The sequence below is a fragment of the Mustelus asterias genome, chromosome 5, assembly GCF_964213995.1.
Source record: "Mustelus asterias chromosome 5, sMusAst1.hap1.1, whole genome shotgun sequence".
In the NCBI taxonomy this organism is placed as follows: Eukaryota; Metazoa; Chordata; class Chondrichthyes; order Carcharhiniformes; family Triakidae; genus Mustelus; species Mustelus asterias.
In genome coordinates this window covers 24,695,771-24,722,226 of record NC_135805.1, presented here as the reverse complement: position 1 = coordinate 24,722,226, position 26,456 = coordinate 24,695,771, and the positions used below count along the sequence as shown (strand labels likewise).

The window sequence follows — 26,456 nt, the reverse complement described above, 5'->3', positions numbered from 1 at the left end:
GGCGCCTGTTCGGGTACACTGAGGGAGAATTTAGCATGGCCAATACACCTACCCAGCACGTCTTCTGGACTGTGGGAGGAAACCGGAACACCCGGAGGAAACCCATGCAGACATGGGGAGAACGTGCAGACTCCGCACAGACAGTGACCCAAGCCGGGAATCGAACCCGGTCCCTGGCACTGTGAGGCAGCAGTGCTAACCACTGCACCACCATGTCACCCCACGGCATGGCCCTATGTCCTGATGAGTGCAAGAAGAAAAGCTTTGGCAACATGTCTATCATTGCAGTAATATTTAAGTTCTATGCTACCAGGTGACAAAAATACAAAAAACCAACTCTAGGTTTCAGCAATGTTACTAACACCAGAAGGGACCAAAAGGATTTATGTTCCTCTACAATGAACATCCCAACTCCCATCATTTTCTCCAACTATTCCCTGAAAGCTGTTAGGTTTGCTCACCTCAGAGCCGCCATGTTTGAAATGGATGGAGAGTGAGAGCGAGAGTGTGCACCAGGGGAGATCGTGGATCTGTTCTGATTCGGAAAGGAGGAGAAGTTTTGGAACGGAGAAGCGATAGGTGACTCTCCCTTTGAGACGCTTCTGAGGTGAGCGGTCAGAGAGCTGCTGGTGACAATCTGCTGAGGGGTCCCTGATGTGCTGGGACACCGTAGAACTGTGTTTTGCTCCTGTTGGGAGAAATACAAGAATTGATGCCTGCCATTCAGTGATATGTGTCAAAACATGACAGAGGCCAACTTGTTGGAACATGTTACATTATCATAGAATCTCTACAGTGCAGCAGAGGCCATTCGGCCCATCGAGTCTACACCCACTCGGACATCTTACCCAGGCCCTCTGTCCTGCCCTACCCCCATAACCCCCCACATCTCTACCCCACCAATCCCCCTAACCAACACATCTTGGGACACTAAGGGGCAATTTAGCATGGCCAATCCACCTAACCTGAACATCTTTGAACCAAATATGTACAAATATGGTCCAAATACATGCAATATTTAATATAGTTTTCCTTCACTGGCCATGGCAAACAAATTAGGTAGCGATCTTGCTACTGCCCAGGAGGATGGGACTGAGCAGTATATTAGCCACATACGGGCAGCATGGTGGCACAGTAGTTAGCACTGCTGCCTCATAGCACCAGGGACCTGGGTTCGATTCCCAGCTTGGGTCACAGAGTCTATTCCCAGCTTGGTGCGGAGTCTATATGTTCTCCCCGTGTCTGTGTGGGTTTCCTCCCACATATCGAAAGATGTGCTGGTTAGGTGCATTGGCCATGCTAAATTCTCCCTCAGTGTACCCGAACTGGCGCCGGAGTGTGGCGACTAGGGGATTTTCACAGTAACTGCATTGCAGTGTTAATGTAAGCCGATTTGTGATACTAATAAATAAACTTCACTTGGCATAACTATAGGGTTCGTGGTGGGAGATACAGGACGGATATCAGAGGTAGGTTCTTTACGCAGAGAGTGGTTGGGGTGTGGAATGGACTGCCTGCAGTGATAGTGGAGTCAGACACTTTAGGAACATTTAAGCGGTTATTGGATAGGCACATGGAGCACACCAGGATGATAGGGAGTGGGATAGCTTGATCTTGGTTTCAGATAAAGCTCGGCACAACATCGTGGGCCGAAGGGCCTGTTCTGTGCTGTACTGTTCTATGTTCTATGTTCTATGTTTAACTTTACTTATATTTGTGGAGCATTTTCCTGAGCTCCGTTGCCACTTAGAGGATTTAACTGCTTAAAATGATAGGTATCCTGGGACAATGCTCTCTCATAGTCTGAGTGGAAGTCAGAGAATGGTGCATGGTTTGAGGAAGAAAAGGCTCTCTGAATACAGTCAGGATCATGGGGACTGTACAATGCAGGGGAAAATGTTATTCTGCTCTTAGTTATCTTCTTATTCATTCACGGAATGTGGGCATCACGAACAAGGCCAGCAGTCGTTGTCAATCCTGACTCAACAGAGAAACACGGATAAGGAGCAGCTGTTCCCCTTAGGTGAAGGGTCAGTCACGAGGGGACACAATTTCAAGGTGAGGGGCATGAGGTTTAGGGGAGATGGGAGGAAAAACCTTTTTACACCCAGAGGGTGATGACGGTCTGGAATGCGCCTCCTGGGAGGGTGGTGGAGGCAGGATGCCTCACATCCTTTAAAAAGTATCTGGATGAGCACTTGGCACGTCATAACATTCAAGGCTATGGGGCCAAGTGCTGGTAAATGGGATGAAGTGGGAGGTCAGGTGTTTCACACGTGTTGGTGCAGACTCGATGGGCCAAAGGGCCTCTTCTGCGCTGTATCATTCCATGAGAGTGGCTTACGGGGTCATTTCAAAGATCAGTAAACAGTGAACCTAATTGCTATGAGTTTTGAGTCACATGCAGACTTGACCAAGTACAGCAGATTTCAGTGCTTAAAGGATATGGGTGAGTGAGATGAGGTTTTACAACAATCCAATAGTTTATGCTTATTGAGACGAGCTTTGTATTCCAGACTTATTCATTTCACTGAATTTAAATACCCCAGTTGCCATGGTGAAGTTGAACCCATGTCTTCAGATATATTAGTCCAGGCTCCTGAATTACTAGTCTAGTAACATAACCACTATGTTACCATACACCTGACCCCACATTAAAGTTAGATACGCAACCTTCCAACTGAGCATCAGAAAAGACTGAAGCTGCCTTCAAAACCACCACTAACCCTGATCCTGTCACTGACTTCTCCATCAAATCAGTGCTATCGCAGACTACTGATCACCTTGGTATCCAATCAGACCCACATCATCACCATAAGGAAGACTGACTTACTTCTCCCTAACGTTATCCTTCGCAGCCCCTACCTGAGAGATTACATGGCTCTGGTGGAAGGGGAAGAGGGCAAGAGACAGGGTGTGTTTAGTCATAAGACTCCAGCCATCATGACTGTGCGGCGGGCTTGATAATCCATAGAATCCCTACAGTGCAGAAGGAGGCCATTCAGCCCATCGAGCCTGCACACGGTTGCCACTGCACGTCAGTGGTGGAGGGAGTGGATGTTGAGGTGCCAACTGCTTTGAGATGGACGGTAATAAACCTCTTCCATAAAATCCAAAGAATCCCTTCGGTGCGGAAAGAAGCCATTCGATGCATCGCCCCCGCCCCCCCCCCCCCCCCCCCCCCCCCCCCCTCTCCCTGCAAATCTTTGGACATTAAGGGGCAATTTACCATAGCCAAACTACCTAACCCACACATCTTTTGACTGTGGGAGGAAACTAGAGCACCCAGAGGAAACCCACGCAGACACGGAGAGAACAGGGAGAGAACAGGGAGACAGTAACCCGAGGCTGGAATTGAACCAAAGTCTCTGGTGCCGTGAGGTAGCAGTGCTAACCACTGTGCCACCTTGCCACCAACTGGTCAACTGCCAGCCAATTGTTTAAGTTCACCATCTTTCTTCAGCTCCCTGTAAGACCCTCCTTAAAACACCAGCACTTGGACCAAGAGTTTGGACGTCTTTTTAATGCCTCCTTCTTTGGTTCAAGATCTCACACCTCTATCAAACTCCTTGGGTTGTGTTTCCGATGCTACATAAAAGTAAGCTGCCGATATTTGTCTCTGATTTTCTAATCACTTTGTTATCAGCTCAGAGCTGTGTGCGTCTCCACCTCTGGGGATCGAAAGAAACAGCAGAATGCATGGAGCGACTTTTCTCCAGCCAGAAGTTCAGGGAGAAAAGGGGGAAGCAGGCATAAATGTTTTTTTTTAAAAATAAACTCTACGGAAGAAGTACCTCTGTTTTAATTTTGCGTAATGCCCAAACGGCATGAAGACACTGCGCTGTGTCATAAGTCATGATGAGTGATGGTGCCGTGCTGGAGAAAACGATTTTCAGGGTATAGTCAGCAACGTACTGTACTCTCGTGATATTGGTCACAGCTATTGAATGGGAGAAAAGAGTAAATTAATTCTGTCACAAATAAACGTACAAATGATACTGTGTCGTCAGTAATGTATTGGGACAATATAATTGCAACTACTATTCATAAAATTTGATATCAAACTCGAGGGAAGACAACAACAGGTTCATCAAGTGGCCCCAAAATAATAATTTAATGAAATACTAGCATTATAAATAATCCTAAAGTTATTTTCTTCCAGTTAATCTCCCATTGCATTGCTTATGAAAAAAGCTAAATGCAAAAATATATAAAATATTAATATCTACTACCAAAGGCCAATTGTTGGTGTCTTATTTGCTCAATTTATATTTAAAATGTTATATGTGGCTTACAAGCGTTGTTAACTTAGCGATCAGAGGGACAATCCTTCTGTCGTTGTTTCTGGCCCTTTAAATTAAGTTTACCTTTGCAGAGTTGCAACCCATCTTCAAATCAAACCTATGCGTACTTAATCCCGAATGACATAAACGGTGGCTGAGTTTCTGCTTTACCTTTAACAAAGGTAATCGATCTGCCCAGTCTATATTTTTAAATGGAAAAGGATGATTTTTAAAAATTCATTTATGAGACATGGGCGTCGCTGGCTGGCCAACATTTATTGCCCATCCCTAATTGCCCTTGTTTAGAGGGCAGTTGAGAGTCAACCACAATCCCATTGACAGGAGTCACATGTAGGCCAGACCGGGTAAGGATGGCAGATTTCCTTCCCTAAAGGACATTTGTGAACGAGATGGGTTTTTCCGACAATCGGCAATGGTGTCATGGTCATTGATAGATTCTTAATTCCAGATTTTTTAAATTGAATTTAAATTCCACCATCTGCCGTGGCAGGATTCGAACCCAGGTCTCCAGAACATTAGCTGAGTTTCTGGATTAATAGTCAAGCGATAATACCACTAGGCCATCACCTCCCCTTGAAGTTGGAAGGTGCAGTCTTAATTTGAACTCTTGTTTGATAACATCATTGCTGTAGAATATTGAGTTTGTAGGCCAGGCCAGGTAAGGACGGCAGATTTCCTTCCCTAAAGGACATTAGTGAACCAGACGGGTTTTTACAACAATTGTTGATAATTGTCACAGTCACCATTACAGAGTTGTGCATAACATATATACATCTATATACCAGATTTATAAATCAATTTAAATCCCACCAGCTGCCATTAGATTTGAACTCTTGTCCCCAGAGCAGCTCTGACGAAGGGTCGGCTTGACTCAAAATGTTGGCTCTATTCTCTCCACAGATGCTGTCAGACCTGCTGAGATTTTCCAACATTTTCTGTTTTTGTTCCCCAGAGAATTCACCTGGATTACTGGCCCAGTGATATTACAACTCACTTCGCCACTGTCTCCACAATAAAAACCTGAAAGGTTGGTGGACACAGGTTCAATTAAAACTTTCAAAAAGCTGGCACAGGTACAATGGCCTCCAACCTTTCCGGATGAATTGGTACTTCCCTCCGCCTGTCACCTCACACAAACTGCTCATTATTCCTCCTCCCCCTCCAGGCTGGGGAAGGTTTATTTCATATTTCACAGCTGCTCCCTCCACGAAAGCAGCTGTCCAGTCATCGCCACTCCGAGGCTGGGAACTCGCTATCGTAGAAAGGTATCATAGAATCCTTACAGTGCAGGAGGAGGCCATTTGGCCCATCACATCTGCATCGACCACAATTCCACCCAGGCCCTATCCCCTCAACCCCATATATTTACCCTGCTAATCCCCATGACACTAAGGGGCAATTTAGCACGGCCAATCAACCCAACCCGCAAATCTTTGGACTGTGGGAGGAAACCAGAGCACCCAAAGGAAACCCATGCAGACATGGGGAGAATGTGCAAACTTCACACAGACGGTTAGCAGAATCAAACCCGGGTCCCTGGCGCTATGAGGCAGCAGTGCTAAGCACTGTGCCGGCCAGCCACTGTGTCACCGTGCTGGCCGGCCACCCACTGTCCAACTTGGCAGCCACCCACTGTGCCAACAACCCACAGTGCCACCGTGCCTGGGGACGTTTGAGGTGAATTGTGCCCGCATCATAAAAACTACTCTGTGTTTCCTTCTTCGATCTTTACCCTTCAGTAACAAAAATCACCCCAGGCATTCCCCATCTCAAATCCTCTCAGAGTCAGCCACACAAAGTAACCTGTTACTCAATGTCATCCTCACCTGTTGACTTACATACAAGGGGTGCGATTTCATCCAGTGGGTGCAGCATGCTGAACATAGTGGGTAGTGGCTCCCTGCAACCAGTTACACAGCAACAGTTAACACAAGTGGCACAGCTCTATTCATCATGACATCCCCCATCGCAAAGATCACGCGAGAGATTTAAGAGCGAGTCTGATTTGGCAATGACGCGAGATTTGCCATGACCCGTGAACTGCCGCTGAGCCATTAATGCTGACACGAGGCTAAGCCCCTTTATTTTTGAAGATATTTCTTATCAACTTTCCACTGACTGGAAATTTCGCAATCTGCAATGAGGCAGAACTGTTTAAAAATGCAAGACCAGCTTCCCAGATGAAAAAGCAAACAAACCCTCAGGGAAGTTTGAAGAGAGCGACATTTCCTATAATTGGAGACCCATCAAAACCGGTCACTAAGGATAGAGACATTAAAATGCCATGTGCTTGGTGTTGGAATGAAGGCCGCCATAGGCGCACTCACTCAAAACCCCTTGGAAATACAAAATGGGTGAAGTACAACAGGCCAGGCTGCAGAACTTTACAAGTGACACAGGATGTGTTGAGAAAGTTTTTAGCTGTGGAAACAGGCTGAAAGGCTGGGCTCTCTCCCTCTCCCCCTTTTGGAACAAATACAGTAACCAATTCGGGAGAAAGCTTTTGGAGAAACCTACCAGCTAACTGGATCTCGCAATAATTGCAACACCTTTGACATCTGATTGCACCCATAAAAGCAGCTAATCCAAATCGGCCACATTTAAAAAATCCAAGCCTCAAGGACAATGAAAGGACACTTAACCGGAGATTCATTTAACTTCTTTTTATTGAACTCTAACCTCCCTTATTTCCGATACCTGTGTATGTCTGACGTTGCACTTTCATTATGTTTTTCCTTCCAGGTTAGTGGGTAATAAATTTGCTCTTTCTTTAACTCAAGAAAATCTTGTTTGATTGATTCCCTGTCATTCATGGTATAAACAGTTAAATACATTTGGATTTGAAAAAGGCACATATTCATGAAAAAGAAATTTTGTTGTGGCCTATATTGTGACCAGCCGTGAAGATCGAAGAGGGGAGCCAGTTCACTCTTCCCATCTGGTCGTGACAATTTTTGTTTTATTCATTCGTGGGACATGGGTGTCACTGGCTGGTCAGCTTTTATTGCCCATCCCTAGTTGCCCTTGAACTGAGTAGATTGCTCGGCCATTTCAGAGGGCAGTTGAGAGTCAACCACGTTGATTTGATTTGATTTATTATTGTCACATGTATTGTTTGTTTCTTGTGTGCTTTACAAAACATACCGTTCATAGAGAAGAAAAGGAGAGAGTACAGAATGTAATGTTACAGTCATAGCTAAGGTGTAGAGAAAGATCAACTTAATGCAAGGCAGGTCCATTCAAAAGTCCGATGGCAGCAGGGAAGAAGCTGTTCTTGAGTCGGTTGGTCCGTGACCTCAGATATTTGTATCTTTTTCCCGATGGACGAAGGTGGAAGAGAGTACGTCCAGGGTGTGCGGGGTCCTTAATTATGCTGACTGCGATTCTGGAGTCATATGTAGACCAGACCAGGTAAGGACAGCAGATTTCCTTCCCTAAAGGACATCAGTGAACCAGATGGGTTTTTCTGACAATCTTCAATGGTTTCATGGTCATCAGTAGATTCTTAATTCCAGATTTTTTAAATTGAATTCCAATTCCACCATCTGCCTTGGCGGGATTCGAACCCGGGTCCCCAGAACATTAGCTGAGTTTCTTGGATTAATAGTCCAGCGATAATACCACTAGGCCAACGCCTCCCCATAAACACAGTGTGATGGCACAGTGCGTGCTTGGTGCAACAATGAGCAGCACAAACACATAGGAGTCACTGGTGTGTGCTGACTTCTCAGCTCAGCCAGGGTAACAGTCGGAATATCCCAGAATGAGAGAGGAGGAGCCCCAGGAAATGAACTAAGATCCCCATTTCCTATCCAGTGATCACCACCCCCTTGTAGTACCCCTCACTGCTAAGTTATGGTAACACGGCAAAGGATGAACAGGCCATGTCTGTGGTGAATCCCCCCACTCACCATCTGTTCACAATAATAGAACAATCTACAGGGTGTGGTACCCTGTACCTCTGATGCTTATGGAACTGCACCCCAAGCATAAGTCAATAAAAGGGTAGGGGGCAGGCATGAGAGGGGTAGACCATAAGATATAAGATACAGGAGCAGAATTAGGCCATTCGGCCCATCGCCAATTGGGAGCAAGGTGGAAACTAAGCATACAACATATAGATTATTCATTTTATAAGAATCACTGATGCACTTTGAGGTTTGTTTTGGTCTAGGATCATTTTTACAAATTACATGGAAATAAATTTAATATTTTTGTAATCTTAGAAAATTCATTGCAACAGGTTTATTTGGAATCACGAGCTTTCGGAGCACTGCCCCTTCATCAGGTGAGTGATCACCTGATGAAGGAGCAGCGCTCCGAAAGCTCGTGATTTCAAATAAACCTGTTGGACTTAAACCTGGCGTTGAGAGACTTCTTACAGTGCCCAACCCAGTCCAACACCGGCATCTCCACATCATAAATTTATAAGTCAGCTTTGTATTAAACCGGATCGCATAATGTAGTCCATTAGAAAGTAAAATAAGCAACTGGAGGTGAGTGCAGTAAATAAAATTTGAATCACAAACCAGACTTGAATTGTCAGTTTGGTTCCCTTGCACAGATCAGTTGTTTTGGGCTTGTGAACAGAGCAGATCATAACAAAGTTGACTGAGAAACTTCTTCCATACCATAAATATAGCCACTGCCCTTCCTCACACACCCTTCCCCAAACTCAATGGCCACAGCACGGATATCATCAAACAAGAGTCCAAATTAAGACTGCACCTTCCAACTTCGAGGGGAGGTGATGGCCTAGTGGTATTATCACGAGACTATTGATCAAGAAACTCAGCTAATGTTCTGGGGACCCGGGTTCGAATCTCGCCATGGCAGATGGTGGAATTTAAATTCAATTTAAAAAATCTGGAATGAAGAATCTACCGATGACCATGAAACCATTGCCGATTGTCGGAAAAACCCAGCTCGTTCACTAATGTCCTTTAGGGAAGGAAATCTGCCATCCTTACCTGGTCTGGCTTAAATGTGACTCCGGAGCCACAGCAATGTGGTTGACTCTCAACTACCCTTGGGCAACTGGGGATGGGTAATAAATGCTGGCCAGCCAGTGATACCCACGTCCCATGAATTAATAAAAAAAACTAACTAAAAGGAACGGTACAGCGGCAGTATTGGCATTCTGCAAAAATGAGGTCAAATAGGATGACAGGTCCTTCTGCATCAATGTCTATCTTATGAAAACAGAACAAAGTCAAACAACAAGAGTGGCGAACTTACAAGAACAACTTCAACAGAATTAATTTCGGGTATGAGTGCATTCGTTCAATTGCCTACCTCAGAGGACTTAAAGGTACTTCTTGTACAGGATTATTACGCTCAAAAATTAACCCATATTTGGTCGCCCAAACATCTGCAACCTAAAAGGAGATAGGAAAATACTATTTAAATAACTCACTTACAGAGCATACTTTAAACCAGGTTTTTGACCCAGCTCGCTTCAAGAGCATCGAACCATGAATCAACATGTACAAAACTAAAGCAAATTTCTTTTCTTGAAATCATAGAAACCCTACAGTGCAGGAGGAGACCATTCAGCCCATCAATCCTGCACCGACAACAATCCCACCCAGGCCCTATCCCCGTATCCCACGTATTTACCCTGCGAAGGGAATTTTCACAGTAACGTCATTGCAGTGTTAATGTAAGCTGACTTGTGACACTAATAAATAAATGTTAAACCAATCCCTCTAACCTAGGCAATATTAGAACACTAAGGGGCAATTTAGCATGGCTAATGCACCTAACCCGCAGATCTTTGGAGCGTGGGAGGAAACCAGAGCACGTGGAGTAAACCCACGCAGAAATGGGGAGAATGTGCAAACTCCACACAGACAGTGACCCGAGGCCGGGAATAAAACCCGGGTCCCTGGAGCTGTGAGGCAGCAGTGCTCACCACTGTGCCAACGTGCCACCCTTGATGAGATGGTCTGAACGTGGCAAATTTCACTGCCATTTCCTTCCAGCCTAGTCATTTAAGAGAGAAAGAATTTAAAATCATAAAGCTTTTAAAATTATTTCACTCAATGCCTCGAAATATCTCATTTAAAAACAAAATTACTTCAAAGTGCAGTCACGATTAGTTGTACAGTAATTGGGTGTCGAATTGTAGTCTGGTCGTGTGAATTAACTGGGGACTCACCTATACTCTATATGTAAGATCAGGCTCAACCTGTGGTTGTTGGGTTGGAGCTGTACAACATATAGTGGGCGGGATTTTATGGCCTCGCTCGAGTGAGACTGGAAAATTCCGCTTGAGGTAACGGACATTTCCATTGTCCGCCCCTCGCCCGTTCCGATTCTGTGGCGGGCAGGGCAGTAGAATTCCAGCAAATGTCTGTCTCTGTGAATAAAAGCTTGTAAGTGACTTAGCTCAAGACATGGCTCCAGTTCTATCCACAATCAGCTTGCTATCTGAGTTGGAACAGTCACTGTTGACATCGAGCTGGATGCTACAGTCAGAGACATCATGCAATGAGGTTGAACGACCGGTTAGCTGATAATTAGCGAGGCTGGTCGAGGCCAGAAAATGTTTAAGAACAGAAGCGATCACCTGGAAAGGTAATGGGGCAACGTAGTCCTTCCCGTCAACCGTGTGCACATTCACACAGGATCTCTGTACAATACACACACACTTCTCCGTCTTCTCTTGAGCTGAAAGAGCAAGAGCTTGATCATAGTTCGTACGTCAACAGAGCAAAACAGTTCCGCGGCAATGGCAATCATGCACAAAAGTCACAAGAGCAACTTTAACCATTACCACAACAATGTTATTACAAGCACAGTTATGATGAATATGGACTGCAACAGCTCAATGCGGTGGCTCTCTTCAACCTTCTCAAGGGCGATTAAGGACTGGCCTTAACCCCCGCACGCCGTGAATGAATAAATGTTTTGCTTGGCCTGCTCGCTGTATGACAGGAGGCCAAAACCAAGTTACAGAGACTCCCAAACAATCTACATAAGGACTGTTTCCATGTATCCCCACACACTCCCTGGAGAGAGACGGTCTGCTTACCCAGGACTGGGAAATGTTTTTTTTATTCATTCGTGGGACATGGGCGTGGCTGCCATTTATTGCCCATCGCTAGTTGCCCTTGAGTAGGTGGTGGTGAGCTACTTTCTTGAATCGCTGCAGTCCATGTGCTGTGGGTTAACACACAATGCCATTAGGGAGGGAATTCCAGGATTTTGACCCAGCGACTGCGAAGGAACGGTGATATATTTCCAAGTCAGGGTGGTGAGTGGCTTGGAGGGGAGCTTGCAAGTGGTGATGTTCCCATGTATCTGCTGCCCATGTCCTTCTAGATGGAAGTGGTCATGGGTTTGGAAGGTGCTGTTTAAGGATATTTGGTGAATTGAAATTGAATTTGGTGAAATTTGGTTAAATATAGGTTGTCTGGGGCAAGGATTTAGGATATTTAAGCAAGGGGAAAGGTACAGCCATAGCCAAGTAAGCTCCCCAAACAGACAGTCTGCTAGACCAGCTAAGGCCACCGGACTCACGAAGCATTGAATTACAGGCTATCTGCAACCAAGCAGAAAGAACTCCAGACCCCTTCCTGAAACCATCAGTGAATGGAGATCAGGAATATCTCAACATAAAGAGATAAAGGAACAAGCCAAGAGGCTGTATTTTTCCTTTCAAAGTACTCCCCTCCATATCGATCTGGAAAAAAGGTTTTACAGACCCAAGCCATTCTGAGCCTCTTACTATGCAGATTCACTCTGATGCAGAGAAAGCTTCTCCATTCAGAATAACAAGGTGATCAGCGATCCTAGTCCAGGGTCAACTGCTTAGGCCCAACAAATTCTATAAATTCTACAAATTATAAAATTCCAACAAGGTTTTGGACAGGGTAGATTCAGAAAGAATGTTCCCAATGAGGAGGCGGGGAGTTAGAATTAGGGGTCATAGTTTGAAGATAAGTGGTAAACCTTTGAGAACTGTGGTGGGGAGAAATTTCTTCACCCAGAGGGTGGTGAATGTATGGAATTCACGACTACAGAAAGTAGCTGAGGCCAAAACGTTGTGTAATTTAGATATAGCTCTTGGGGCTAAAGGGATGAAGGGATATGGGGGGGGAAAGAGGGGTTCAGGATATTGAATTTGATGATCAACCATGATCAAAATGAATGGCGGGGAAGGCTCGGAGGGCCAAATGGCCTACTCCTGCTTCTAGTTTCTATGTAACAACAACTTGCATTTACATAGCTCCTGTAACATAACAAAACATCCTGAGCTGCTTCACAAGGAGAAGCACTAAACATAATTGATAGTGGCCAAACACCCGGTGGGAGAGGCAGGTTTTAAGGAACCCGTGAGAAAGGAGGGAGGTGGAGACGCAGAGAGGCCGTTTGCTTCCTCGCAGACAATTAGGAATGGGCAATAAAATGAAGAGACGCCCATGTCTCGAGAATGAATAGAGTAAAATCTCGGGAAACTTAAAATGAGAAGCCACTCTGAAGCCTGAAATAGCAAGGAGATTTCGCCAGAGATACAGGATCTATTTCTGGTCACTAACTTCACAGATATTCAGATTGAACACATGCACCAGAATGTGGGGAACACGGGGATTTTCACAGTAACTTCATTGCAGTGTTAACGTAAGCCTACTTGTGACACTAATAAACAAACTTAAAACTTGAATAGAAGCACAACATGTTGTGAGAACAAAGTTATTGAACGTATTGGAAGATGGAAGTCAGCCCAGTCATTTAAAACCATTACTCCCACAACAGCTAATTATTAGAAACATGCCCAATCTCTAATTTACTCTGAACAAATGCACCAGAAGGTTGGAAATGAGCAAGAAATTATCACTTTTTCGTTCCTTTCAAACAGAATTGCAAAATAAAAATGAAGGCTTTTGGCCTCTGATAATTTTGAGTGAAAATTTACCTTCCGCACATTCAGTCTTGTCCTGTGGAATGTTGAAATCACACCACAGCGCCTGAAAACCAAAGGCAAAAAAATACATACTGTTGGTTAACTGTTCATGACTAAGTTTTGGGTTTCCCCCAATTAGCTTACTTTGAAATCCGCATCAGTTAGTTCAGAATAAACATGTTATATATAGAACTATAAGTGACACTTGTGATACACTACAAATCCATCTTCTGTGGCAATGCACGCAGAGCAGCACGGTGGCACAGTGGTTAGCACTGCTGACTTACAGCGCCAGGGACCCGGGTTCAATTCCCGCCTCGGGTGACTGTCTGTGTGGAGTTTGCACATTCTCCCAGTGTCTGCGTGGGTTTCCTCCGGGTGCTCCGGTTTCCTCCCACACTTCAAAGATGTGCGGGTTAGGTTGATTGGCCATGCTAAATTGACCCTAGTGTCAGGGGGATTCGCAGGGTAAATGTGTGGGATTATGAGAATAGTGCCCTGGGTGGGATTGTGGTCGGTACAGACTCGATGGGCCAAATAGTCTCCTTCTGCAGTGTAGGGATTCTATGGTTGGTGGAGTGGGAGATGGGGTGGTCAAAAGCAACGTTAGAGGCTGGTGGACCAGTGGCCCAGAATGCAGATAGCCGGTGTTTTGTCCCTGCTAATAGTTATATGGATAACTGTTAAGTCATAAACTAGATGAACTGCATATTCACCTCACTGTCAAATGGTCTACCTCAGCGGTGGGCAGCCTGCGGCCCGGGAGCCACATGTGGTCCATCTGGGTTCATGAGACATTCTGTTGACCATTACCCATGCTCAGGGTTGGCACATTCCTTTGATTTCCGTCCATGTTTTGTTTTTCTCCTGACATGACTGAAGTATTACGCACGTAAAGCAAGGGCAAGTGAAGTGAGGTGCGTGCTGATTGCTCACACCATTGATGAGAGAGCCATGCCCTCCAAAAAACTAGAGAGTTGGGAACGAACATCATGCAAACCAGCCTCCCATCCACTGACTGTGTCTAAACTTCCCACTGCCTCGGAAAAGCAGCCAGCATAATCAAGGACCCCACGCACCCCGGATGGAATACTCCCCACTTGCCTGGATGGGTGCAGCTCCAACAACATTCAAGAAGTTTGACACCATCCTGGACAAAGCAGCCCACTTGATTGGCACCACAGTTACAAACATTCAATCCCTCCACCACCGACGCTCAGTAGCAGCAGTGTGTACTATCTACAAGATGCACTGCAGCAATTCACCAAAGATCCTTAGACAGCACCTTCCAAACCCACGACCACTTCCATCTAGAAGGACAAGGGCAGTAGACACATGGGAGCACCACTCCTGCAAGCTCCCCTCCAAGTCACTCACCATCCTGACTTGGAAATATATCATCAGTCCTTCGCAGTTGCTGGGTCAAAATTTTGGAATTCCCTCCCTAACGGCATTCTGGGTCAACCCACAACACGAGGACTGCAGCGATTCAAGAAGGCAGCTCACCACCACCTTCTCAAGGGCAACTAGAGATGGGCAATAAATGCTGGCCGGCCAGCGACACCCAAATCCCACAAATGAATTTTTAAAAATTCACCAATGGTAATGCCATTGAATGTCAAAGATTGATGGTTAGAGTCTCTCTTGTTGGAGATGGTCTGTTGTTCGGCGAGGATTTCCAGGATGCATTGCAGCAGCAACCGAGACGCGACTACTTACCTCCAATTCTGGAGGGGGAGAGCGGGAGTGGAACTAGGAAGTGCCGCACATTCTGATAATATGCTCTTCTCTGACACAAGAGAGAGCTACGGTAGAGATAAGCTTGCTGCGCTGCCTCCTGGATATGGTACATATCACACCTGCAGACGGTGATGGAGTGGGTAGATATCAAATGCAGAACACATCTTCACGGCAAGATTGAAATGAGCCACTGGAGATGCCATTGGCCAATGAAACAGAAAGATTACCAGAGTTCTTAAAGTTTAACGTTTATTTATTATTGTCACAAGTAGGCTTACATTAACACTGCAGTGAAGTTACTGTGAAAGTCCCCTAGTCGCCACACTCTGGCACCTGTTCGGGTACACTGAGGGAGAATTTAGCATGTCCAATGCACCTAACCTGCACGTCTTTTGGACTGTAGGAGGAAACCAGAGCACCCGGAGGAAACCCATCTGACACGGGGAGAACGTGCAGACTCCGCACAGACAGTGACCCAAGACAGGAATCAAACCCGCATCCCTGGCACTGTGAGGTAGCAGTGCTAACCATTGTGCCAATGTGTTGCCCTTTCAGAGTTCTGAAGATGAAGCAACAAAAATGAATGTTCAGGCTGAAGGAAAAACATCAGTATGGTCAAAATGTCAAAAGCTGCACCAAATGTGATGCCAGCGATTATTCTAATGCTACCCCCCACCCTTTACACAAATTGTGCAGGACATAAACAGGCCATTCAACCTGACATGTTGTGTTTGAGCTCCTCACAGCCCCCTTTCCGACTAACCCTGTCAACATAGCCTTCTCTTCCTTTCCCCATCGTGCTTATCGAGCTTTCCCCGAAACACATTTGGTCTGAAGAATTCCTTGTGGTAGTGAGTTCCACATTTAAATGTGTTAGTTGGAACTGATATTTGGAAAGTTTTATAGTTTATGTATTAGTGTCACAAGTAAGGCTTATATTAACACTGCAATGAAGTTACTGTGAAAATCCCCTAGTTGCCACAGTCCAGTGCCTGTTCGGGTACACTGAGGGAGAATTTAGCACGGCCAATGCACCCAACCAGCACGTCTTTCAGACTGTGGCAGGAAGCTGAATAATGGTCATGCAAGTACTGCAAAACCATGAACCACAGCATTACAACGCAGATAAACTCAAACTATATACCTGCAGCAGCAGTATGCACATTTTAATGTGAGAACATTTCAGGAAAATGAGCCTAAAGAGGACGCCTTTTGCACAATCCTATTTCTGCAAAGAGATACCAATGGAACAGTTTCCTCCAGCATTTCAAATCTACAAGTGGACATTACCTGGCTTGTAAATGACAATATAGAGCGATGGGACCTTTTCCAATGTGACCAGAAAGCAAACACACATTTCAATGTAAGGTTATGTCAGCTGGGGTTAGTGAATATGTGGTAAATCATTGTCTTGCCTGCAGGACTGGGCTGTCCACTGTGAAGGCCTTATAAACTGAAGAAGCATGGCTTTTACTCCCTCTGCTCCAGATAACCATGTTTCCAGTCACATACAGCTCCTCATCATAGTCCAGCTCTTCACCAATATCACAAGAGCCTTTCCTTAGACGCCAACTTTCCTGCAATGAGATAAGTAGCATCAGTCTTCAGAATCAAACTCACAGTAAAAGTCAATTTCCCCTTTCAGCATTTCTGAAGCAAACTGGTAAGGCTATGGATTACAGTCATGTGATTTTTACACAATTAAGACTTCAGGAGATTTTAAAATTTAAATATTAATTTGATTTGTCACATATATCAGTATACAGTGAAAAGTATTGTTTCTTGCGCGCTATACAGACAAAGCATACCGTTCATAGAGGAGAGGGTGCAGAATGTAGTGTTACAGTCATAGCTAGGGTGTAGAGAAAGATCAACTTACTACAAGATAGGTCTATTCATTAGTCTGTTGGTAAAACATACTATTCATAGAGTAGATAGTGGAGAAGGAAAGGAGAGGGTGTAGAGAAAGATCAACTTAATGCGAGATAGGTCCATTCAGAAGTCTGATGGCAGCAGGGAAGAAGTTATTCATGAGTCGGTTGGTACATGATCTCAGACTTTTGTGTCTTTTTCCCGAAGGAAGAAGGTGGAAGAGAGAATATCCGGGGTGCGTGGGGTCCTTAATTATGCTGGCTGCTTTTCCGAGGCAGCAGGAAGTGTAGACAGAGTCAATGGATGGGAGATATCACGACAGAAAACCAAAAGCTTGGTCAAAGAGATAGGTTTTCGGGATCATCTCAAAGGAGGGGAGAGTGTTCAAGAGGGGAGAAAGGGTTTAGGAGGGAATTCTAGATCTAGAATAGGTTAACGGCTGCCAATGATGGAGCAGCTAAAATATCAATGTGCAACAGGCAAAACACGATGGCAGACATAGGATAATAAGAATTAGGAAGGAGCTGGAGTAGGCCACTCAGTCCATTAATGTCTGCTCCACCATTCATTCAATAAGATGACGGCTACTATATATTTAAAAGGGTTGCAGGTTGCTTGAAGAGCTGGTCACATGATTTGATGATATATTAGGGTGCTTGCAGAAGCTGCTGTTTTACTTTCGGTTTGTACTCTGTGCAGTGCAAAGAGCAGCTCTTCAATAAACCCATTGTTGTCAGTTGACTCTATGTGGGCAAACCACGTTCTTTTCTTTTTGTTAAAACACACAACCCCCTAACGTAGTTAGGACATTACAAAGGCTGATCTGATTGTGGCCTCACCTCCACTTTCACATCTGTTCCCCATAATTTCCCAAGTTTAAGACTGTAGGAGGGGGAGGGGGAGGGGGAGAATGATCTGAAAATGAAGGTGATTTTTATCAGCATCAAATCAGTAAAGCACAGGGGTGATGCATAAACTGGGCTCGGCACAAGTTAGGAAGCAAGCAGCACAGTTTGGATGAGTTGAGGGCAGATAAGGGTGGAAGATGGAAGACAATGAAAGTGAGGAGTGTTAAAATAGTCGAGTCTTGAGGTAGCAAAGGGACGGATGACAGCTTCAGCAGCGGTTGAGAGCTGAGGCAGAGGTAAAAGTAACATGTGATAAAAAACGTCAGCTCATGGTCATAGAATCCCTACAGTGCAGAAGGAGGCCATTCAGCCCATCGAGTCTGCACCGACAACAATCCCGTCCAGGTCCTATTCCTGTAACCACACATTTTTACCCTGCTAATCCTCCTGACACTAAGGGTCAATTTATCATGGCCAATCCACCTAACCCGCACATCTTTGGACTGTGGGAGGAAACCGGAGCACCCGGAGGAAACCCACGCAGATACGGGGAGAACGAATATGACATCAAAACTGTAAACAGCCTAGTTTAGCCTCAGACAGTTCCCAGAGAGAGGGTTGGAGTTGGTAACTGGGGAGCGGAGTTAGTGGTGAGGATCAAAAACAACAGCCTCGTTCTTCCCACTAGTGAAAAATCCTGCTCAGCCGGGCCTGTATGCCAAGAAAGCAGTCTGATGATTTAGCGACGGTGGAAGGATCCAGAGAGGGGGTGATGACCTAAAGCTGGCTGCCGTCAGCGTACATGTGGAGCATGACGTTGTGTCTTCAGATATTGTCATCAAAGGGCAACATGTAGATGAGAAATAGCAGGGGGCCAAAGAGAGGTAATCAGGAGACACTAGACTAGTGCAACGACAATAATCTCTCCCTCAATGTCAACAAAACGAAGGAGATTGTCATCGACTTCAGGAAGCGTAAAGGAGAACATGCCTCTGTCTACATCAACGGGGACGAAGTAGAAGGGGTTGAGAGCTTCAAGTTTTTATGTGTCCAGATCGCCAACAACCTGTCCTGGTCCCCCTAAGCCAACACTATAGTTAAGAAAGCCCTCCAATGCCTTTACTTTCTCAGAAGACGAAGGAAATTTGGCATGTCAGCTACAACTCTCACCAACTTTTACAAAAGCACCTTGGAAAGCATTCTTTCTGGTTGTATCACAGCTTAGTATGGCTCCTGCTCTGCCCAAGACCGCAAGGAACTACAAAGAGTCGTGAATGAAGCCCTCATGCAAAGCATCCTCCCATCCATTGACTCTGTCTACACTCCCTGCTGCCTCGGCAAAGCAGCCAGCATAATTAAAGACCCCACGCACCCCAGACATGCTCTCTTCCACCTTCTTCCATCGAGAAAAGTCTGAGGGCATGTACCAACCGACTCAAGGACAGCTTCTTCCCTGCTGCTATCAGACTTTTGAATGGACCTACCTCGCATTAAGTTGATCTTTCTCTACACCCTAGCTCTGACTGTAACACCACATTCTGCACTCTCTCCCTTCCTTCTCTATGAACGGTATGCTTTGTCTGTATAGTGCGCAAGAAACAATACTTTCCACTGTATACTAATACATGTGACAATAATAAATCAAATCAAAGGTAACCGTGCAGGGGCAGGAATAGAAGCCATCACATGATTGTCTGGCTTTATCTGGATAGATAAGAATGAACCAGACTTGCGCATTCTCACCCAGCTAGATAAATGAGAGAAGTACGAGGAGGATATAGAATCATAGAATCCCTACAGAGCAGAAGGAGGCCATTCGGCCCATCGAGTCTGCACAGGCAACTATCCCAGCCAGGCCCACACCCCTATATATGTGGTCAACTTTTTGGTATCTTTTCAAAATTTGGAATCCCCCCCCCTCGGATTTCCCTGCTCCAGCCAAGGCATCATAGTTTTCCAAAGTTCCTCCCTAGGATCATCCCAGTTGCATTGAAACCTCAATGCACTCAGCCATGGTGGCACACCTGCTTCAGAGTCAGAAAATTGTGAGTTCAAGTCCAGAGAATTGTGCACAGAATCGACAGGGTACTTTCAGCACAGCACTGAGCAGGTGCTGAACCGTCCAGGGTCCCACGTGCACACAAAAGATCCCCCAATCTGAGAAGAGCAGGAGAGTTCTCCCTGATGTTCGAGTCTATACTTATTCTTCAACCAATGTCACTGAAACAGTCATCTTTCCCCATGGCACTATTGTGAGATCTTGCTGTGTGCCAGCTGGCCCCGCTATTGCGACATGGCAAATGGGACTGCATTGGCCAGAATGTGCTTGGGAACACTGAGGTTGCGAACAATGCGATATAAAGTTTAAAGTTCATTTTTTTCATTTGAAGTTTATTTTATTAGTGTCACAAGTAGATTTACATGAACACTGCAATGAAGTTACTGTGAAAATCCCGTGGTCGTCACACTCTGGCACCCATTCGAGTACACTGAGGGAGAATTTAGCATGGCCAATGCACCTAACCAGCACGTCTTTCGGACTGTGGGAGGAAACCGGAGCACCCGGACGAAACCCATGCAGACACGGGGAGAATGCGTAAACTCCGCACAGACAGTGACCCAAGCTGGGAATTGAACCCGGGTCCCTGGTGCTGTGAGGCAGCAGCGTTAACCACTGTGTCACCGTACCATCCAAGATGTTTTGCTTTCATTTTAGGGACTCATTATTATAACAAGGCTTCCAATCCGGTACCTTCTGTTTTTCATGGATCGTAACTTCCCTCAGTGATCCCACCAATCCCGCATCGCCATCGGAGGACCACAGTTCTGAGGCAGGCTGCAGCTGGCGAAGCTGAAGGTTGGTGGCATTAGGGTGGCGCCTGCAGTGGTCACGGCCAAAAGGAACAAACTCCTGCATTTCCCCTGCTGCAATCATCGTTACCCTCTCTTCATAGACGTCCGACATGGGTTCCAGATATCAGCATTATTTCTGCTCGAAGAAAAGCGACAATTCAAAGTGTGCTCCCCGCAGATATCAAACCAGCTCAGCTGAGGGAGCAGGATATGGAGGGAGAGGGAAAAGGAGGCATGGGAAGAGGAGGAAAGTTGAGTTTTGGGGGTGCGAGAACTGGGGATGGTGGAAGCGGGCAAGGGAGAAGACTCAGAGGGAGCAAGGGAGGGGACGGTGGGGGGGACGAGAGAGGGGGCGGTGGGGGGGACGAGAGAGGGGGCAGTGGGGGGGACGGTGGGGGGGATAAGGGGGGGGGCGGTGGGGGGGGGACAAGGGAGGGGGCGGTGGGGGGGACAAGGGAGGGGGCGGTGGGGGGGGACAAGGGAGGGGGCGGTGGGGGGGACAAGGGAGAGGGCGGTGGGGGGGGGAACAAGGGAGGGGGCAGTGGGGGGGACGGTGGGGGGGATAGGGGGGGCAGTGGGGGGGACGGTGGGGGGGATAAGGGGGGGGCGGTGGGGGGGACAAGGGAGGGGGCGGTGGGGGGGACAAGGGAGGGGGCGGTGGGGGGGGACAAGGGAAGGGGCGGTGGGGGGGACAAGGGAAGGGGCGGTGGGGGGGACAAGGGAGGGGGCGGTGGGGGGGACAAGGGAGGGGGCGGTGGGGGGGACAAGGGAGGGGGCGGTGGGGGGACAAGGGAGGGGGCGGTGGGGGGGACAAGGGAGGGGGCGGTGGGGGGCACAAGGGAGGGGGCGGTGGGGGGGACAAGGGAGGGGGCGGTGGGGGGGACAAGGGAGGGGCGGTGGGGGGGACAAGGGAGGGGGCGGTGGGGGGGACAAGGGAGGGGGCGGTGGGGGGACAAGGGAGGGGGCGGTGGGGGGGACAAGGGAGGGGGCGGTGGGGGGTGACAAGGGAGGGGGCGGTGGGGGTGACAAGGGAGGGGGCGGTGGGGGTGACAAGGGAGGGGGCGGTGGGGGTGACAAGGGAGGGGGCGGTGGGGGTGACAAGGGAGGGGGCGGTGGGGGTGACAAGGGAGGGGGCGGTGGGGGTGACAAGGGAGGGGGCGGTGGGGGACAAGGGAGGGGGCGGTGGGGGGGACAAGGGAGGGGGCGGTGGGGGGACAAGGGAGGGGGCGGTGGGGGGGACAAGGGTGGGGGCGGTGGGGGGGACAAGGGAGGGGGCGGTGGGCTGGGGGACAAGGGAGGGGGCGGTGGGGGGGACAAGGGAGGGGGCGGTGGGGGGGACAAGGGAGGGGGCGGTGACAGAGGGGGGGACAAGGGAGGGGGCGGTGGGGGGGACAAGGTAGGGGCGGTGGGGGGGACAAGGGAGGGGGCGGTGGGGGTGGACAAGGGAGGGGCGGTGGGGGTGACAAGGGAGGGGGCGGTGGGGGTGACAAGGGAGGGGGCGGTGGGGGTGACAAGGGAGGGGGCGGTGGGGGTGACAAGGGAGGGGGCGGTGGGGGTGACAGGAGGGGCGGTGGGGGTGACAAGGGAGGGGGCGGTGGGGGTGACAAGGGAGGGGGCGGTGGGGGGGACAAGGGAGGGGGCGGTGGGGGGACAAGGGAGGGGGCGGTGGGGGGGACAAGGGAGGGGGCGGTGGGGGGGACAAGGGAGGGGGCGGTGGGGGGGACAAGGGAGGGGGCGGTGGGGGGACAAGGGAGGGGGCGGTGGGGGGGACAAGGGAGGGGGCGGTGGGGGGGACAAGGGAGGGGGCGGTGGGGGGGACAAGGGAGGGGGCGGTGGGGGGGACAAGGGAGGGGGCGGTGGGGGGGACAAGGGAGGGGGCGGTGGGGGGGACAAGGGAGGGGGCGGTGGGGGGGACAAGGGAGGGGGCGGTGGGGGGGACAAGGGAGGGGGCGGTGGGGGGGACAAGGGAGGGGGCGGTGGGGGGGACAAGGGAGGGGGCGGTGGGGGGGACAAGGGAGGGGGCGGTGGGGGGGACAAGGGAGGGGGCGGTGGGGGGGACAAGGGAGGGGGCGGTGGGGGGGACAAGGGAGGGGGCGGTGGGGGGGACAAGGGAGGGGGCGGTGGGGGGACAAGGGAGGGGGCGGTGGGGGGGACAAGGGAGGGGGCGGTGGGGGGGACAAGGGAGGGGGCGGTGGGGGGGACAAGGGAGGGGGCGGTGGGGGGACAAGGGAGGCGGGGCAGGGGACAAGGGTGGGGGGGACAAGGGAGGGGGCGGTGGGGGGGACAAGGGAGGGGGCGGTGGGGGGGACAAGGGAGGGGGCGGTGGGGGGGACAAGGGAGGGGGCGGTGGGGGGGACAAGGGAGGGGGCGGTGGGGGGGACAAGGGAGGGGGCGGTGGGGGGGACAAGGGAGGGGGCGGTGGGGGGGACAAGGGAGGGGGCGGTGGGAGGCGGGGGACAAGGGAGGGGGCGGTGGGGGGGACAAGGGAGGGGGCGGTGGGGGGGACAAGGGAGGGGGCGGTGGGGGGACAAGGGAGGGGGCGGTGGGGGGGACAAGGGAGGGGGCGGTGGGGGGACAAGGGAGGGGGCGGTGGGGGGGACAAGGGAGGGGGCGGTGGGGGGGACAAGGGAGGGGGCGGTGGGGGGGACAAGGGAGGGGGCGGTGGGGGGGACAAGGGAGGGGGCGGTGGGGGGACAAGGGAGGGGGCGGTGGGGGGGACAAGGGAGGGGGCGGTGGGGGGGACAAGGGAGGGCGGGCGAGGGGGTGTGGGGACAAGGGAGGGGGCGGTGGGGGGGACAAGGGAGGGGGCGGTGGGGGGGACAAGGGAGGGGGCGGTGGGGGGACAAGGGAGGGGGCGGTGGGGGGGACAAGGGAGGGGGCGGTGGGGGGGACAAGGGAGGGGGCGGTGGGGGGGACAAGGGAGGGGGCGGTGGGGGGACAAGGGAGGGGGCGGTGGGGGGGACAAGGGAGGGGGCGGTGGGGGGGACAAGGGAGGGGGCGGTGGGGGGGACAAGGGAGGGGGCGGTGGGGGGGACAAGGGAGGGGGCGGTGGGGGGGACAAGGGAGGGGGCGGTGGGGGGGACAAGGGAGGGGGCGGTGGGGGGGACAAGGGAGGGGGCGGTGGCGGGGGACAAGGGAGGGGGCGGTGGGGGGACAAGGGAGGGGGCGGTGGGGGGGACAAGGGAGGGGGCGGTGGGGGGGACAAGGGAGGGGGCGGTGGGGGGGACAAGGGAGGGGGCGGTGGGGGGGACAAGGGAGGGGGCGGTGGGGGGACAAGGGAGGGGGCGGTGGGGGGGACAAGGGAGGGGGCGGTGGGGGGACAAGGGAGGGGGCGGTGGGGGGGACAAGGGAGGGGGCGGTGGGGGGACAAGGGAGGGGGCGGTGGGGGGGACAAGGGAGGGGGCGGTGGGGGGGACAAGGGAGGGGGCGGTGGGGGGGACAAGGGAGGGGGCGGTGGGGGGGACAAGGGAGGGGGCGGTGGGGGGACAAGGGAGGGGGCGGTGGGGGGGACAAGGGAGGGGGCGGTGGGGGGGACAAGGGAGGGGCGGTGGGGGGGACAAGGGAGGGGGCGGTGGGGGGGACAAGGGAGGGGGCGGTGGGGGGGGACAAGGGAGGGGGCGGTGGGGGGGACTAGGGAGGGGGCGGTGGGGGGGGCGAGGGAGAGGGCGTTGGGGGGGCGAGGGAGAGGGCGGTGGGGGGGGCGAGGGAGAGGGCGGTGGGGGGGTGGCGAGGGAGAGGGCGGTGGGGGGGGCGAGGGTGAGGGCGGTGGGGGGGCGAGGGAGAGGGCGGTGGGGGGGGGAGGGAGAGGGCGGTGGGGGGGGGAGGGAGAGGGCGGTGGGGGGGGAGGGAGAGGGCGGTTGGGGGGGCGAGGGAGAGGGCGGTGGAGGAGGGCGTGAGGGGCACGAGGGAGACAGCAGCAGGTGGGGTGCGAGGGAGAAGGTAGTGGGGGGGCTCGCGGAGGGAGAGAACACGGAGTGGGAGGGGGGCATGGGGAGGGGGCATGGGGGGGAGGTGGGCATGGGGGGGGCATGGAGAGGGGGGGCGGGGGCATGGAGAGGATGGGGGGGGGCATGGAGAGGGGGGGCGGGGGCATGGAGAGGGGGCGGGGGGCATGGAGAGGGGGCGGGGGGCATGGATAAGGGGAAGGCGGGGGGCATGGAGAGGGGGGGCGGGGGGCATGGAGAGGGGGGGCGGGGGCATGGAGAGGGGGGGCGGGGGCATGGAGAGGGGGGGCGGGGGCATTGAGAGGGGGGGCGGGGGGCATTGAGAGGGGGGGCGGGGGGGCATGGAGGGGGGGGCGGGGGGCATGGAGAGGGGGGGCGGGGGGCATGGAGAGGGGGGGCGGGGGGCATGGAGAGGGGGGGCGGGGGCATGGAGAGGGGGGCGGGGGGCATGGAGAGGGGGGGCGGGGGGCATGGAGAGGGGGGCGGGGGGCATGGAGAGGGGGGGCGGGGGGCATGGAGAGGGGGGGCGGGGGGCATGGAGAGGGGGGGCGGGGGCATGGAGAGGGGGGGCGGGGGGCATGGAGAGGGGGGAGGGGGGCATGGAGAGGGGGGGAGGGGGGCATGGAGAGGGGGGGGCGGGGGGCATGGAGAGGGGGGCGGGGGGCATGGAGGAGGGGGGGCGGGGGGCATGGAGAGGGGGGGCGGGGGGCATGGGAGGGGGGGCGGGGGGCATGAGAGGGGGGGCGGGGGGCATGGGGGGGCGGGGGGCATGGAGAGGGGGGGCGGGGGGCATGGAGAGGGGGGGCGGGGGGCATGGAGAGGGGGGCGGGGGGCATGGAGAGGGGGGGCGGGGGCATGGAGAGGGGGGGCGGGGGGCATGGAGAGGGGGGGAGGGGGGCATGGAGAGGGGGGGAGGGGGGCATGGAGAGGGGGGGGCGGGGGGCATGGAGAGGGGGGGCGGGGGGCATGGAGAGGGGGGGCGGGGGGCATGGAGAGGGGGGGCGGGGGGCATGGAGAGGGGGGGCGGGGGGCATGGAGAGGGGGGGGCGGGGGGCATGGAGAGGGGGGGCGGGGGGCATGGAGAGGGGGGGCGGGGGGCATGGAGACGGGGGGCATGGAGAGGGGGGCGGGGGGCATGGAGAGGGGGGGCGGGGGGCATGGAGAGGGGGGGCGGGGGCAAGGAGAGGGGGGGCAGGGGGCATGGAGAGGGGGGGCGGGGGGCATGGAGAGGGGGGGTGGGGGGCATGGGAGAGGGGGGGCGGGGGGCATGGAGAGGGGGGGCGGGGGGCATGGAGAGGGGGGGCGGGGGGCATGGAGAGGGGGGGCGGGGGGCATGGAGAGGGGGGGCGGGGGGCATGGAGAGGGGGGGCGGGGGGCATGGAGAGGGGGGGCGGGGGGCATGGAGAGGGGGGGCGGGGGGCATGGAGAGGGGGGGCGGGGGGCATGGAGAGGGGGGGAGGGGGGCATGGAGAGGGGGGGCGGGGGGCATGGAGAGGGGGGGCGGGGGGCATGGAGAGGGGGGGCGGGGGGCATGGAGAGGGGGGGCGGGGGGCATGGAGAGGGGGGGCGGGGGGCATGGAGAGGGGGGGCGGGGGGGCATGGAGAGGGGGGGCGGGGGGCATGGAGAGGGGGGGCGGGGGGCATGGAGAGGGGGGGCGGGGGGCATGGAGAGGGGGGGCGGGGGGCATGGAGAGGGGGGGCGGGGGGCATGGAGAGGGGGGGCGGGGGGCATGGAGAGGGGGGGCGGGGGGCATGGAGAGGGGGGGCGGGGGGCATGGAGAGGGGGGGCGGGGGGCATGGAGAGGGGGGGCGGGGGGCATGGAGAGGGGGGGCGGGGGGCATGGAGAGGGGGGGCGGGGGGCATGGAGAGGGGGGCGGGGTGCATGGAGAGGGGGGCTGGGGGGCATGGAGAGGGGGGCCGGGGGGCATGGAGAGGGGGGGCCGGGGGGCATGGAGAGGGGGGCCGGGGGGCATGGAGAGGGGGGCC

General features: G+C 52.7%; 1 protein-coding gene across 2 annotated transcripts in view; it reads right to left on the bottom strand.

The window, feature by feature from the left end:
- The window catches only part of anapc1 (anaphase promoting complex subunit 1), a 248,134-nt gene that overhangs the window by 208,267 nt on the left and 13,411 nt on the right, over positions 1-26,456 (bottom strand). For both annotated transcript variants that reach the window (XM_078212275.1, XM_078212276.1), the window contains exons 2-9: positions 20,425-20,661; positions 16,368-16,529; positions 13,225-13,276; positions 10,876-10,976; positions 9,600-9,682; positions 6,131-6,204; positions 3,795-3,940; positions 462-688 (exon numbers count right to left, since the gene is read on the bottom strand). In XM_078212275.1, the coding sequence (XP_078068401.1) occupies positions 462-688; positions 3,795-3,940; positions 6,131-6,204; positions 9,600-9,682; positions 10,876-10,976; positions 13,225-13,276; positions 16,368-16,529; positions 20,425-20,637 (1,058 nt within the window). In that variant the 5' untranslated portion in view covers positions 20,638-20,661. The remainder of the gene's footprint in view (positions 1-461; positions 689-3,794; positions 3,941-6,130; positions 6,205-9,599; positions 9,683-10,875; positions 10,977-13,224; positions 13,277-16,367; positions 16,530-20,424; positions 20,662-26,456) is intronic.